General features: G+C 39.0%; 1 protein-coding gene across 19 annotated transcripts in view; it reads right to left on the reverse strand.

The window, feature by feature from the left end:
- Positions 1–1,127: 1,127 nt before the first annotated feature.
- Positions 1,128–15,379, reverse strand: part of LOC107195453 — a 52,336-nt gene continuing 38,084 nt past the window's right edge. For 16 of the 19 annotated variants that reach the window (XR_003045395.1, XR_003045403.1, XR_003045401.1 and 13 more), the window contains one exon: positions 1,128–1,469. Coding sequence is in view for 2 of the 19 variants with exons in the window: in XM_025044584.1 (XP_024900352.1) it covers positions 1,432–1,469 (38 nt within the window). In the remaining 17 variants the exon portion in view is untranslated. Of the gene's footprint in view, positions 1,470–6,142; positions 6,271–15,379 lie in introns of those variants that run through there. The other 3 variants (XR_003045397.1, XR_003045400.1, XM_025044583.1) reach the window with 2 other exon arrangements.

Genomic DNA, 15,379 nt, shown 5'->3' on the forward strand with positions numbered 1-15,379 from the left:
AGAATGGAGACGGGCATGGCCCTAGTCGGTTTTCCCTGTTAGTAACATGAAATACTCTTTTATTAATCTTATTATGAATCCGTTACCATTGTACACGATCTCAGAAGACCATGTCAGAAATATACTATAACAATCAAAGGCATAAATGAATATGAAAAGGCAATTATATGGCCAAAGAAAAGTTTCTGCCTATTCTGTTACACTAGAAAGCATTTTGTAAATGTAAACATTGTGCCCAAATGTTGAATAAATATGTTAACATAATCTTCCTCTGGGTTTTCCTAAAATAAGAATCTCAGTAGGCAAAGAGTTATAATTTCATAGTTAAGAGTTCTCTCAGGCCCACACTTTCCAGATCTAACAGTTACAGTAGGGAGCCACGGTCTCGGTAGAGACAATGAAGGTGACGGCTGGAAGCACTGGGTCGGGGGTGGACAGCTAGGTTCAAGTCCCTACTTTGCCATTCGATAGCTGTGTGACCTTGGACAAGGTACATAACCTCGTTTCAAAATGTGTAACATGCGATGATTCTTTTCATTTCAAATTGCTGTTGGAACACAATGACATTATTTCGAGAACGTAGCGCAGTGGCTGCGACACCCTCACGTTCACGATCGCATCAGAGGGCACGGGCGTGTTCAACAACCGCGTGCTTGTAGACTTTGAAATGCCCGAGACGGCCTCAGGATGAGAACGACACTGGCGTGCCTGCTGCCCTCCCCCTGGAAGACTTGGAACGGACAGCTGCCCTCTGCAGCTTTGTCAATCAAACCTCTGACAGTTCAGAACCCAGAGGAGACGAGATCAGCCTGCTGCCAGCTGGCTGGCTGTGCCTTTCGCCTAGCCAATTCGGCTTCTAATTCTTCATTTAGGAATTCGATAATAATCTTTCGAATGGTTTCTGGAGAGGATTCTTCCTGAAACAAACTATCACCTAAAAACTCATAAAGAATAACACCAATCCGTACGAATAGGAAGCCAATTATACAATAATTACTTTGGAGAACTGTAAAGAGTAACGTTAGTCATGCTAAAGAAAAAGATTCCACTTGAGGCAGATTTCCTATGCTGCTGCAGGGGTATCGATATATTTCCCCCTTTTTTCCATTTAAAACAAAGATAGTGAGTGCATTAACGATAGATAGTAAAATTTATTCTGGGTATCAACTCGAAATATCAACTGAGAGATGGAAAGGACTCCATAATCAACACCTCATCTGCTGGTGAGGTTGCATCTTCTGGATTTCAACTGCTATCTGTCCTGAGGTTCATTCTGCTTAGCAGCTCTGGCCCCTTCGTGGAGTGACTGATGGAAATGAGCACAGCCTCATGCATCACAAGAAGAATCACGGCCTCCTCTGGACAACCAGCAGTCCTGGAAGAGTCAGGGTCTCTTAACCCAAGGGCCGGGACATCACTTTATTGACATCGTTAAAGATACGGTGTGTCAGGAGGACAAACTTTGTTCCCTGTTGGACCAAAAAGAGACATAAGGCTTAAAAAATAGGCTGTTTCTTTTAGCTGCTGCTGCTGATTACTAAATGATCTTATGAACACAAAATCTTAAGGGTCTAGCATGTGTGCAAGTGCACGAAAGAATCAAAATGGATTCCACAGAACAAACACGCTGCTTAGTTTCATGGGAAAAAAAAATAACGAACCCAAAGTGAAGACTTGGGTTCGAGTCTAAGGTCAACTACTGTAGCTGAATGACCTTGGGCATGGTCATTTCCCTTCTCAGAATGTATTTACTCATCTATAAAATGGGAATGATAATATTTATTTCAGGTTCTTCATAGCATTGTGGTAGAAATTAAAACAGTATGTGCAGAAGTGCTATGAAATTATAAGAGGAACTGCCATGTAAATGGTATTATTACCAATTTCTAAGAATTATTGAACACCGTTTCCTTAGACCATAGCAGCAAACTGACACCTGACAAATGAGAACTCAATTTCATATCCCCTTGCCTCTGGCTGCTTTCATCCTCAGCTGATAAGGTTAGCTTATGTGTCCCTGTTGGCACAGATCCTTGGGAGAGGCCATTTCTCTAAACGTAGGAAGGATTTCTAGCCCCTGTCCCATCCCATCTCTTTCCACATATCCTTATGCCCAAACAAATGTCACTCAAAATTCCTAAAGCAAGAAAACCACGGGAAGCATGTAGACCCCCTGTTTTAGATTCCCTCACCTTTGTCAAGATTCTTTATAGATCCTACTGACCACGGCCTCAACTCCTGAAATCTCTCTATAACAATAACTATTTCTTTACCATTTGTCGAACGCTTACTGTAGGTGGTCATGACATAAGCTCTTGCTGTGGAATATCTTATTTGATCCTTACAACAAAGTGTTACTGCTCCAAACTGAAAGACGAAGAAACTGGTATTTGGAAAGCCAAACAGCTTTCTTGGGGTTGATAGCTAGCTAGTACATGTCAGAGATGGGACTAGACCCCAGGTATGCATGGCTCCCAAGAATGTGGTCTGATCACTACACTACCAAGTTTTTCCTGAAAAATTGTTCTATTGTTACTGTTAGTTTTGTCTAGACTCTACCCTTGGGATGAGTTTTCTAGCATACAGACTTCCTTCAGCATCAAAATTGATATTGTCGAATAATTCGTGTTTTCCTTTCAATAACTATTTATTGAGTTCTTCCTGTCTTCCAGTACTACACTGGGTAGGTAGTGGTCGTAAGATATGAATGAATCCAGTCCCTCAATTCTACAGAGCTTCCAAGTAAGGATAATAAATCAACTACAACCTCCTCTCTAAGATATGTTAACGTGCACTGTATCAGGAAAATCTCTTCAAATTAAAATACAAACTCACGAAGACTTTCTTTATTGTTTATAAGAAGGTTCACCTTCAGATTCCTGATTTTCATTCATTCAATCAGTGAAACCATCAATATTTGTTAGGTGACTATTAGGAGTCAAATCTCATGCTAACCAACCTAAAAATAATGTTCCATCTAGAAACCCTTTGTTTACTCACAGCTATTCCAGAAATACTATAGCACACCTAATGTTAATATATGTTAATTCTCAGTAACCCATCTTGATGGGGAAAGAAGATGATTGGAATAAGTATATATATGTCTCAGGAATTTGAGACTTCCCATTTGAAGCTTTACAAAGATCTTTTGAACTTATAAACAATCTTTTTATTTTGCTCTGTGGAAGAAGTATTTATAAACAGTCCAATAGCTAAGATTTAGGATGCAAAAAAGAGGTAAAGGGAGAACTGAAAAGCAGCATGGGTAATCGGAAAGCTAAGCAAACTCTTGAATAACATCATTGTTTTTAATGTGTTTTCCACGGTTTCTCAGCACCCAGATCAAATCAAGTTTTCCTTTGTCTGAATGGTGATACCATTCTGTACCATAAAGCTTATTTTCAGATTTGTGGGGGTCAGCTCTTTGGAAGAGAAAGAAACGGCCCTGACATATTTCTTTATACCTTCGCAGTAAAGAAAATAATTTGGGGCACATTAACAGGCACTAAATATGTACTTGCTGAATAACGGATAAAGATTCTTGGAGAAGTAACGGTAATACATGAAGAACTGCACAGAACAAAAACAAAGATGTGACGTAAAAGCCATTGTCTTCCCATTTGTTGAAAGAAGTTAGAATATAGTGGGTAAGAAGCCGAGTTCTGTCATTTTTTTCTTCTGCATCTTTGGACAAATTAATCTTTCTGTGCTAAAGTTTATCCTCATCTATAAAATTGATAATAATAAGAGTGTTTACATTGTAAAGTTGTGAGAATTAAATTAGTTAATACAAGAGCAGCATTTATAACATTGGCACACAATGTGTTTGATTAAAGTTAGCTATTATTATTTGTGATTCTTTTCTCTTATTTTCGAGAAGGCAAAAGTACATTAAAATGAGAAAATAAGATATAATAGATTAATTCATTTCAAAGATGATAGGAAATTTAGCCCTTGTCACCACTTTATTTAGTTCTTTTCAGCACTTGTTTAATTTAAATAATAAATTCAAACTTGACTTTCTGGTAAAACGGTAGGTTTCGCACGTGCGTCTACTTTCATTCCCTTCCGAGACCACTAAAATGGCAGAAAACAATTTTTTAAAGTGCTAAACCCACAAGGACTTGAAGAATAAAAGAGGAGACAATGGCAACAAAATTTCTTCAGTCAGTCCTCACATGCATGGGAACTGGATTTATAACAATTCTGGCACTGATTACAGAACAGTGGGAAGGATGGAATGTGGATGGAAAAATACAACAAGGCATCCAAGAGATATGGACAAAACCAAAAGATCTAACCTATGTGTAATTGGAAGAAAAGATAAACAATACTTGGAATTTTCTAAGATGAAATGACAGATACCAAATAACAGTTCCAAGACCCTCAAAGAAAACCAAGCAGAATAAATGCTCCCCTCCCAAAAGGACCCCCACACCATAGGAATATCATATTCAAACTGCTGAAAACCGGAGACAAAGAGAAAATTATGAAGGCTGTGAAAAAACACATGGTCCATACAGGGGAATAAAAATTAGTAGTAGACTTCTCTTTAGAAACTATGCAAGACAGAAGACAATGGAATTCCGTCTGTTGCTTCATAACAATTAAAACCTGTCAAGTCAGAATCCTATACCCAGCACAAATGTCTTTCAAAAAGGAAGGGGAAGGAAATACTTTCCTGAACCCAAACCAAAAACTAAAAACAAATCTGAGTAAATTCATTACCAGTAGACCCGCACTATAAGTAATGTTAAAGAAAGCTCTTCAGGCAAAAGGAATATAGTAGCAGACAGAAATCTGAATCTACACAAAGAAAGTAACGATGTTGTAAAGGGAATAACTAAAGATAAAGTTCGGAATTCATTTTCTATTCTTTTAAATTGTTCTGAAGATAACTATCTAGAACAAAAATAGAAGTCTAGTGTATTCACAGCATCTGCAAGAGTAAATACGCAGCAACAGAAGAATGAGGATAGGAGAGAGAAATTAAGGATATATTATTGTCCTTAAATTAGATATGAAACAGACTATTATTTAAAAGTACACTCTGGGTAAATAAGATGTATACAGTAAATCTTAAGGTAACTACTCCCTTTTTTCAAGGGAGGTATACGTGATAATCCAATAGTGAAAATAACATTAAATCATAAAATATTTTCAATTAATCGATAAGGACACAAAAGCACAAAGGAACGAATAGAAAACAGTTGATTAGGTGACAGATTTTACTTCAACCACATCAGTAATCATAGTCAACACAAATCACACTAATTCAAAGATATATTGTTAGATCAGATAAAAAGCAAGACCTAATTATATGCTGCCTACAAAAATATCACTTTAAATATAAAGACATAGATTAGTTAAAAATAAAAGGATGAGAAAAGATAAGCCATACAGACACTATTCAAAAGAAAGCTCAAGTAGCTTTATTAAAATTAAAGTTGGTTTCAGACCAGAAATATTACCAGTAATAAAGCAGGCTATTACATAATGAAAAGCGATTCAATTTCCCAAGAAGACAAAAACATTAATGATTTTATGCCTATAAATTCAACAGCTTAGAGCAAATGAACAAATTCCTTGAAAAGTATATCTTATCGAAATTACATAAGGAAGAAATAGAAAAATTCAAATAGCTTTATATGCATTTTAAAAATTAAATTCATAATTAAAAACCTCATGACAAAGAAAACCCCAGGCCCAGATGGCTTTACTCATAAATTCTATCAAAAGTTTAAGAAAAAAACTAGAACTCTAAGAAAATAGAAGGAAATATTTTTAAGTTGTTTTATGAGGCTAGCATAACCTCGATACCAAAACTTGACAGACATTTAAAGAAAATTATCAACCAATTCTTACATGAATAAAGATACAAAGTCCTCAATAAAATATTAAGAAATCAAACTCAGTATCTATGAAAAGGATAAATGTTATTAATAAATGGAGTTTATGCCAGGATTGCAAGATGGGTTTCACGTTATAAAATCAATTCACCAATTGTAATTCATCACATTAACAGAATCAAAGGGAAAAATAATAATACCTCAATTGATGCAAAAACATTTTTGACAATATTTGACACGCATTCCTGAAAAAAATTCTGAAAATACTAAAAAAAGAAAAAAATTTCACCAATCTCATAATGAGCATATGCAAAAATCAAGTTAGCGTCATTGTTAATGGTAAAATAGTGAATGCTTCTGGCTTCGGGAGCAAGATGGCTGCTCTCTCCACATCTGTTCAGCACTCTACTAGAGGTCCTATCTAGTACAACAATGTAGGAAATAAAAAATACACAAATTTTTTTAAAAAGAAGCAAAAGTGTCTCTTTTTCAGATGACATGATCGTATATGTAAAACATCTTAAGAAATCTATCCCCCCAAATAGAATGAACAGAAATAATATCCCACCCCACAACTGAGAATTGAATTTAGTAAAATCACAGGAATCAAGGTCAATGTACAAAATTTAACTACGCTTCAATTTTTACCAGCAAACAATTAGAAAGTGAAATTAAAATGCAATTCATTTATAATCTCAGGAAACATACAAACTACTCAAAAATAAGTTTAAGATATGTAAAACTTGTATTCTGAAAACTACTACATTTTGCAGAAATATATTAAATAAAAACTTAACACATATTACATGCTGAAAAAACATATTGGAAAAATTAATATTGCTAAAGTATCAATCTTCCCCAAGTTGATCTATAGATCCAGTATAATATCAATAAAAAAAAAAAACAGGAGACTTTTAGTAGAAATTAACAGCTGATCGAAAAATGTAAAATGTATATAAAAATGCAAAATATGAAGGGTAGTCAAAATAACCTTAAAAAAAAAAAAAAATTTGGAAGACTTATACTACCCATTTTCATGACTTACTATAAAACTACAATAAGATAAGTCAATAAAACAGAATAAAGTCCTGACCATATAGCTCCACATTTGTGATCAATTGACTTTGAACAAAGACACACACACGTGTGCACACACGCACAATGGGGAAAAGAAAGTTTCTGCAACAAATGATTCTAGAACAACTCTATATCCACATTAAAAAAAAAAAAAAAGAACCATGCCTACTACCTCACACCACACACAAAAATTAGATTGAGATAGGACCTAAATGTACAAGCTGAAACTATAAAGCTTCGTGTTTTCTAAAAACAAACAAGCAAACAAACAAACAAACAAACAAACAAGAGACTATCTGATGATCTGGAGGTTGGCAAATTTCTTTGACAGGATACACAAAACACTAACCATAAAAAATCATAAATTGGACATAATCAAAGTTAAATTTTTCTGCTTATCAAATGACACCATAAAGAAAATATAAAGAGAGCCACAGACTAGGAGAAATACTTGCAAAACCGATTTCTGACAAAGAACTTGTTATCTAGAATAGACAAGTTCTTACAACTGGAATCACTACCAACAAGTGAATTTATACATCAGCAGTAGTATACTCACACAAGAAAATACTGTTTGGTAGTTACAAAGAATAAATTTCTGCATGACCCTCAAAGACACCATTTTGAGCAAAAGAAGCCAGACACAAAAGAGTATTGCATGATGCCATACAGGCTGTTCCAGAGCAGGTAAATCTAACCTATAATGAGAGACTATTACGACAGATATAATGAGAAATAAGTGATTGCCTCATGGAGGAGGATGGGCTGCAAAGGTGTATGAGGGAACTTTCTGGGGTGATGAAAATGTTCCACAGTGTACAGTTACATGGGTGTATTTATTTGTTAAAACTCATTGAACTGTATATTTAAAATATGTGTATTTCATTGTATATAATTTATATCTTGATCTTTTACAAAAGTAATTTTAAAAACACCTTAATAGTAAGTGAAAAGAGCAAATCACAACAATATGGTTCCATTTATATAACACTCAAAAACAGGCAAAGCAAAATAACCTATTTCTCACTGTGAAATTATTTTCTAAACAAATCTGCCACAAGAGCCGAAAGTGGTTGCTTCTGGGAAGACTACCGTTTTCCTCACAAAGCTAGGGACAACTTGACACTTTAAAATCCGGGTACACATAACTTCAGTAAAAATAAAGACAACAAAAGAAATCTTGCCCATTTGCAGGTTGCTATTAGCGTCAACAGAGAATTGTTGACATTTCATTTCGAATAGGAAATTATTTCCGATGGGTGACTCTGGCAGAAGCTTCAGGCCGTTCAGTCCAGGAGACTGAGGCCATTTGCTGTTGGGTGTACACTACGGGCCACCTTGTTCCCAGTCAAGCATAAAAGACAGTGGGGGGACTGAGCACATCAAGTGTGACAATGCGCTGGAAAAGTGTGCATTCGAGAGTAGAATTGTGACAGAAACCCAATCTGTACTGCCTAATTACAAAGTCTCACTTTCACCAAACTGACACAAATGTTAAGTCGCATTACATACTGTCTAATTAACGAGCAAACACAACACTTGAAGACCAGCGACTAGGTATTATTCAGTCGAATAAATGAAACACAAGGACTTGCAAATTCTCGGCCAACCCGGATCTGCCGTCTCAGCCAACTGCTGCAAGGTTAGGCCATTTTGTTTTCACACATCCCTCCTTTCAGGGCTCTGCTTGTAATATTTACAGAAAAAGGCAATGCTGGTAAACAGTTTCACACAATGAGGTGTGAGAGTTGATAGGGTCCTATTCAAGCTCTGAACTCCCCTGATGAGCTGCCAAAAGTTGTTAAGAATGGCCCAGTTGACAGGGTGATGACTGATACAGGAAAAACAAACAGCTCGGGTAATTCATGAAAACATGCAGCGCCAAGACAACTCAGAGTGTCGAGTGACAGTCGAGATAATGGAATTTTGGAGCTTTTCTTAAGGGGTCTTCTCTATGCAATTATTCTGTTAATAGATGCTCCCTTAATGTAGCTGATCTTCAACTTTCCACGGAATCATATTTATTATGATCACTGGCAGAGAGGTACTGGCCTTGGACTTTCATATAATGGTCAGTTTTTCATACAATTTCCTCTTCCCAGAGCCGGATGAATTCCAGTCGAGGCCTGTGTCTGCCATTTAAAGAAGTAAAATATCCTATTTCCATTTCTATTACTAGAAACATTTCGAAGCATTGTTCCTTCATTTCTTTCATTTATGAACCATTTGCTGCATACCTTTGATTAGAAAATAAATATTGGTTTACACACTCAGTTGCTAATATTTTAAAAGAGAACAATTTAAATGTGATTGAAATCAATTTCCAATTCACATAACCTGTTTTGGGTTCATTTCCTTAAATCAGGCGTGACAAAGCAAGAAAGTATCAATTTGTCAACGCTTTGCCTTTGTACCCATGAAGTTCACTGTGGTTTCTGTAACAATGGCCTATTTCTCAATGTTTTAGGAAGCAGAAATATAAAGACATACGCGAAGCATGTGCATACGCACACATGAGCGCTATGGGATCATATTCCCAGAGAAAGAGAAGGGAGGCAGTGTCAGAGAGCTGTGTCGTATTTTAGAGCCTGGCTACCCCAAGGTCAGGGGACAAGCAGTGTCTTTTATCAAAACAATTTCTCTAAGTTAGACCATTTATTTCAATTATTTTCTCTAAATAGAAAAAACAACCTTCGCAAAGTAATAACCAAATATACAGATTCTCCAGTAGCCTACCTAACCTAAGAATAGACAATGCATTTTCATTCTTTAATTCAGTTCATTTGACTTCAGTTTGTTTTTTAAAAAAAGATGACCAGGAGCACAAAGGCTTTGTTTGGAAAGGTAAGCCACCTCCCGCCATGTGACATGGGTTCTCCTGGGCCTCATTCTGCATTATTCCATTTGCCTGGTATCGGCCTCTGCATTATAGAGTAATTACAGAGCCGTTTTGTAGTAGGCCATTTGAAAAGTAGTTTTTAGGAAATAATTATCAACTCTATATGGTCTTTCAGGACACTCCAGAAAACTGTCCAGCTGCTATAAGAGCTCAGCATGTCACCTAACTCCAAGGAAATTCCTCTGGTATGCCCAACATGTGTTAACAGCAGGCAGTGTTGGTCTCTGATTCTCGGTGCTATGTCATATTTATGACACACAGCCAATGAATTAAATCACTTTGACATATTACACCAGCCTCTGATATGTTGCCAACGTAAAATGACATAACACACTGAAAATGATATTTTAAACTGTGATAACACATAGATCCAAATAATCAGTATGTAATAACACTTTCAAATATTAAAATGAAATGATAATAACCACTTTGTCCCATTACGAAAATGTGTCCTTCTCAGAATACTAATCATATATAATACTAGCTATTAACATGTATTTAATACCCTCTATGTATAGGCATTGTTTGTTATAAAGACTTTACGTAGAGTATCTCACATCCTCCTCATAAAAACCCTCTTAGGGAGGTCCTATTAATATCCCCATTTTATAGGTGAGAAAATCAAGAATCAGAGAGGTGAAATAACCTGCTTGAGGTCACACAGTTGATAAGGAGCAGAAGCACCATTAACAATCTTGCTACATACATGTCCTTGGAAAAGAACCCAGACATTTTAGTGGGCCTTTTAAAACTCACTCCATAAACTAAATGATATCTCTGACATACACAGCTGGGTAAGAAATACGGAGCCCGTGAATGGTATGCTAGGCTTGCTACCTGAAGGTCAACAGGCAAATGACTCAGCTTCTGTGAACCTGTCTCTTTATATCTAAAATGGAGATCATGATGGTATCGTTATTTTGAAAATTCTGAGTCTCCAACACTGTTATGAGCTGACCTGTGTCCCCCTCTTCAACAGTTCATCTGTTGAAGGCCTAACCCCCAGTACCTCAGAATGCGACTGTGTGTGGAGATGGGGCCTTAAGGAAGTGATTGAGTTAAAATGAGGCTTTAGGGCGGGCCCTAGTCCAATCTGACTGGTGTCCTTATGGGAAGAGGGGATCTGGACACCCAGGAGACACCAGGAACATGCACACTCAGAAGAAAGACCTGATGAGGAGAGAGAGAGAAGGTAGCCACCTACGAGCCAAAGAGAGCGGCCTCAGGAGAACCCAGACCTGACGATACCTTGATCTTGGACTTATGGTCTCCAGAGGCGTGAAAAAATAAATGTCTGTTGTTTCAGCGATTCGGTTTGTCGTATTTTGTTATGGAAACTAATACAGATATATTTAAAATAATTAGCATAGTACCTGGCAAATAGTATGTGCTCGATAAATGGTCTTACTATTAGTTCAGTTGTAAATACACACACACACACACACACACACACACACACACACACACACACAGCCCTTATTTTGGCTTAAAGGACACGTACCCTAAGGTATTAAACACAATCTGTATTTAATCATTTTAACATGTATTAAAACACAATCGGAAACATACTTCTTTTCCAATCCATAGACCTTTCATGATACTGAAAATCAAAAGACTGAATAAGGTTCACTTTTCAAACTGATGAAGTTAACACTGGTTAAGGGTCAGTTACTATTACACTGCATCATATTGTGATGTTAAACTGAGTGTGACTTAGGAAAGCTCTTTTCCTTCCTGGTAGCCATCAGAACACATGGATAAGTCTAAGTTGGAAACTGACACCATTTCGACAGTAATACACAAATGTCACGACAGAAAGGGAGAGGGAATATCCGAACATAAACCTGCGTAGACACAAAAAAAGCACGACACTGAAACATCCCTGAATGAAGCTACCTCGATCAGACCGGCATACAAATGTCATCTCGAGGGCCAATTCCACTCACTTGACTTGAACTCCTATGTTGAGAAAGGTTCTGATGACACATCTGGGCTCAGAAAAGAGTGCCAAATAGATTAGGAATGTTTGTTTGAACTTGGCGGGGAGAAAGACAGGGGTAAGTGTGCTACCTGGTTACTATTTCTGGATCTGGAAATTGGCAAATGGGCTCTCTGATGCTCATCTTTTAAGTTTGAGGCCCATCAAAGATTCAGGCTGTTGTACATATTGAATATATTTCAATACTATAAGTCAGCAATTCTGGATTCACTAAAAAGTAAATGTTTTTCTTTATGTATGTACTCCTTGGGACATTTAAGCTTTCTTATTTAAGAATGTAAGGAAAAAATTCTGTTGAGCTAACAAAGTCTATCAGCTGAATCACTTTTCATGTTGCTCTAAAATTTGAGCTAACTAACCCTAAAAATCACAGATTTTCAGAGGAAGACAAGGTTCCCCCAAAAAGCCATCATGGTAGCCTCTGGTGATCATCAAAAAATCAGTTTGTGACTCACACATTTGGATCAATAGCTTCTCAATCTCTAGGCACTGTGTAACTCCTGATAATTGCATTTTACTGTGGAGTAGGCTAGCTTGGGGGTGTGCTGCCCACTGAGCTGTCCCCTGGAACGCGAGAGGGACCATATTGGTCCCATAATGCCCAAACTTCGGTGAGCCGGTGCTGAGGCAGCGGCCAGCAAGCCTCTGCCCACTACGGCCCCACTGGGAAAAGCCGTGGCCAATGATCGGCAGTTAGCATTGGCATCCAAAGTGCCACGCCCAGGTGTCTAAAGAAAGGTGCGAAGTCCAAGAATCGGGGTTGAAGCCCCAAATGGGCCAGTTGGCCTCACACAGAGAAACCTCCAGCTCCAACCACAGTCCACCCCGTGGGCTAGAAAGGGAGAATGACAGAAACAGAGTGAGACAGAGACTGACTCGTGCCGAGCTCAGCACACGGTGGCACCAGCACCCGTGCCACTGAGCGGGCACCCCTTCCTCTCCAGGAAAACCACACCCAAGTGGTAGTCGAGACTCAGGGTGATCGCCGCAGTGGGAGAACAGAGGAGGGGCTTCGATGTCCCAAGTTGGTCATTTCATCCTAAACATGGGAGACCTACAGTTTCCGGCGCATGGTGCGACACGCACGGTGATGGGCAATAAATATGTTGACTCCTTGGTTACATTTTAAAATAAACATTAGCCTATTACTAGGAGGCCTACAGTTTCCGGTGCACGGTGCGACACACGGTGATGGGCAATAAATATGTTGACTTGTTGGTTACATTTTAAAATAAACATTAGCCTATTACTATTCACTTAACCTAACGAATTATGCTAACATCTCTATTGAATTGGTTGGAGTAAATTGGCTCCTGTAGTAACCTACTGTACTGCTAAAATCTCTGCCAAAAGCTTGCAAATTAAAAATAATTCATTATATTTCTTTAAAATTTTATTTGAAATATGAAGGAGAACAAAATAAGGATTATGTTGGTTTATTTTCTATATAGAAAACTATCTAGAAGACTTTAAAGAACTCTTTGAGCTCTTAGAAAGTCCAATGGGCAAAAGAAAATATTAAAAATTTGACAGGCTGTTAAGATTTCCCAGATCGGGGGTGTCTGGCCAGCTGATATCTACTCCAGCCTCCCTCATGCTTTCCAGCTATGCACAGCGAGGGTCTGTAAACGGCACGTTTCTCATGCCGTCTATAAGCAGTGTTTTCTCAGGCCGGCTTTGCCTGCCACCAGCAGAATCGTCATACTGTGGAAAACACCCAAAGTGACTGCTTTTTTCCTAAGAAGTGCAGACGAGCTTTTATATAGAACAAGGCTGTCCTTAACTGATTCAGCATCCCATGCACATCTGATCTACGGACCTTTCCGATCGAAATAACATTTCGTTAGGCTTTAAAAATGTTGCTATAAGAGAATGCACGTTCTCGTGCAAATATCGGGTTTCTAGCACCTTAACTGAAGAAACCCCCCAGTTCCTTTGCACTTCCGTCTCCTGCACGGTTCTAAGAACCAGAAGGCACGAAGACGGAAAACGGATTCGGGCAGCCTGAGTGGTGACCGCCTCCCACATTTCCTTTCCTCCGCGACCCCATGGAACACTGTTTGAAGTCAGAAGGAGCTCCCTAGGAGGCGAGGGCTGACTCCGGCGCCGGCGAGCAGAGATGTTCAGCTACTGGACACGGAGCCACATGCGGCAGCAACGAAAACATCGCTGGGATGTGAAATCTTCGACTTACTTCGCTGGTATTCCCCGTGACCCCAAGTCTTTTTCAAACCCAAGGAACCGTGGGAGTAGATGAGCTTGGGGTGGGAAGCGAGACATGATTCTGTATTATTTAGCAAATTTGTATCGTGCAGTAAATCCCGGGGCCACGTCCCGCTGTTTTTATTCCGCATCGTCCCCCGCGTCTGCAACTTCAGGCTGGGAGAGCACTGCACTTAACGCAAAGCCCAGTGGCACGCGGGGCTGGAAAGCTGGCCACTAAAATATTAGCTGCTTTACACTAATATAAGTCAGAAGGAAATAGATGCCAGAAGAGGTCCCCAAAGTGTCTTTCTCAGGCTAAGCACAGCACTTATTTAAGTTTCTCGGGTATAGCTTCCTTTATCCTGTGGACAGAGGGCTGTGTGCATTTGCCAAAAGCGGTCGGGAGCCGGCTTCTGTGTCCCCCTTGGCCTTGGGGAGCCGCAGAGTAGAGCCCTACTGTTTCGTGAGCAGTCAACTGCAAAACGGCAGCGCTCACTCTACCGGTGGCTGGCTATATCACACTTACGTTTTCTCTATAGTGCCAACAGAGTTGGACCAGATAGATGACCTCTGTCATCTCTTCTTTCTCTGAGATGTCATAACTCCAGCCAGTGGTTCTGTAGCACTACATGCAGAGGGAGGGGACACCATGGGAAACAGCAGAGCATGACTACACCAACCGAGGCTTCAGCATCAAACAGACCTGGGTCCAAGTCTCAGTTCTCTCATTCATGAATCCCATGAACTTGTCTTCTCTGAGCCTCAGTTTCCTCACTTGTAAAAGTAGAAATTATAGGGATAATCTACCCACTTTATGGGAATTAAATGAGGTCATGCGTGTTACACATGCGACGTGGTGCCTGGCACAGAGTAAACGCTCAGGAAATGTGAGCTTTCGTCATTAGCATCAGCTTCCAACCGCGGAGCACTGATCTGCAAGCTTTTCTCCAAAAAGGACTGAGTTTAAGTCATCACAGCTGGAACACAGATGTGGGGGAGAGTGAGAGCAGACAGAATTTTCCTCTCCACATGGATCCCAATCTCACTCCTTCATAAAGCAGTATGGACCTGGCACATTACAAAGCAACGAAGGTGTTTCTGATGGCAGCTTCCTCCAGGGCAGACAGAAGGAAAACGTCACACTTCCTCCAGTCTAGAATAATCTAGCCCTACTTTAGTTAGCCTTCTTTATTCATTCAACAAATATGTATCAAGCAGGTGCCAAACTTTGAGTCAGGAGTGGTAAAAGACAGAACTTGCAGCCTAGAGAGGAGAGGCGATGTGTGATAGAGAACACGGAGAACCAAAAGGGCTCCCTGAGGAGGTGACAGTGAAGCTCAGATCCAAAGG

The sequence above is a fragment of the Pteropus alecto genome, unplaced genomic scaffold (genome assembly GCF_000325575.1).
Source record: "Pteropus alecto unplaced genomic scaffold, ASM32557v1 scaffold123, whole genome shotgun sequence".
Taxonomy (NCBI): Eukaryota; Metazoa; Chordata; class Mammalia; order Chiroptera; family Pteropodidae; genus Pteropus; species Pteropus alecto.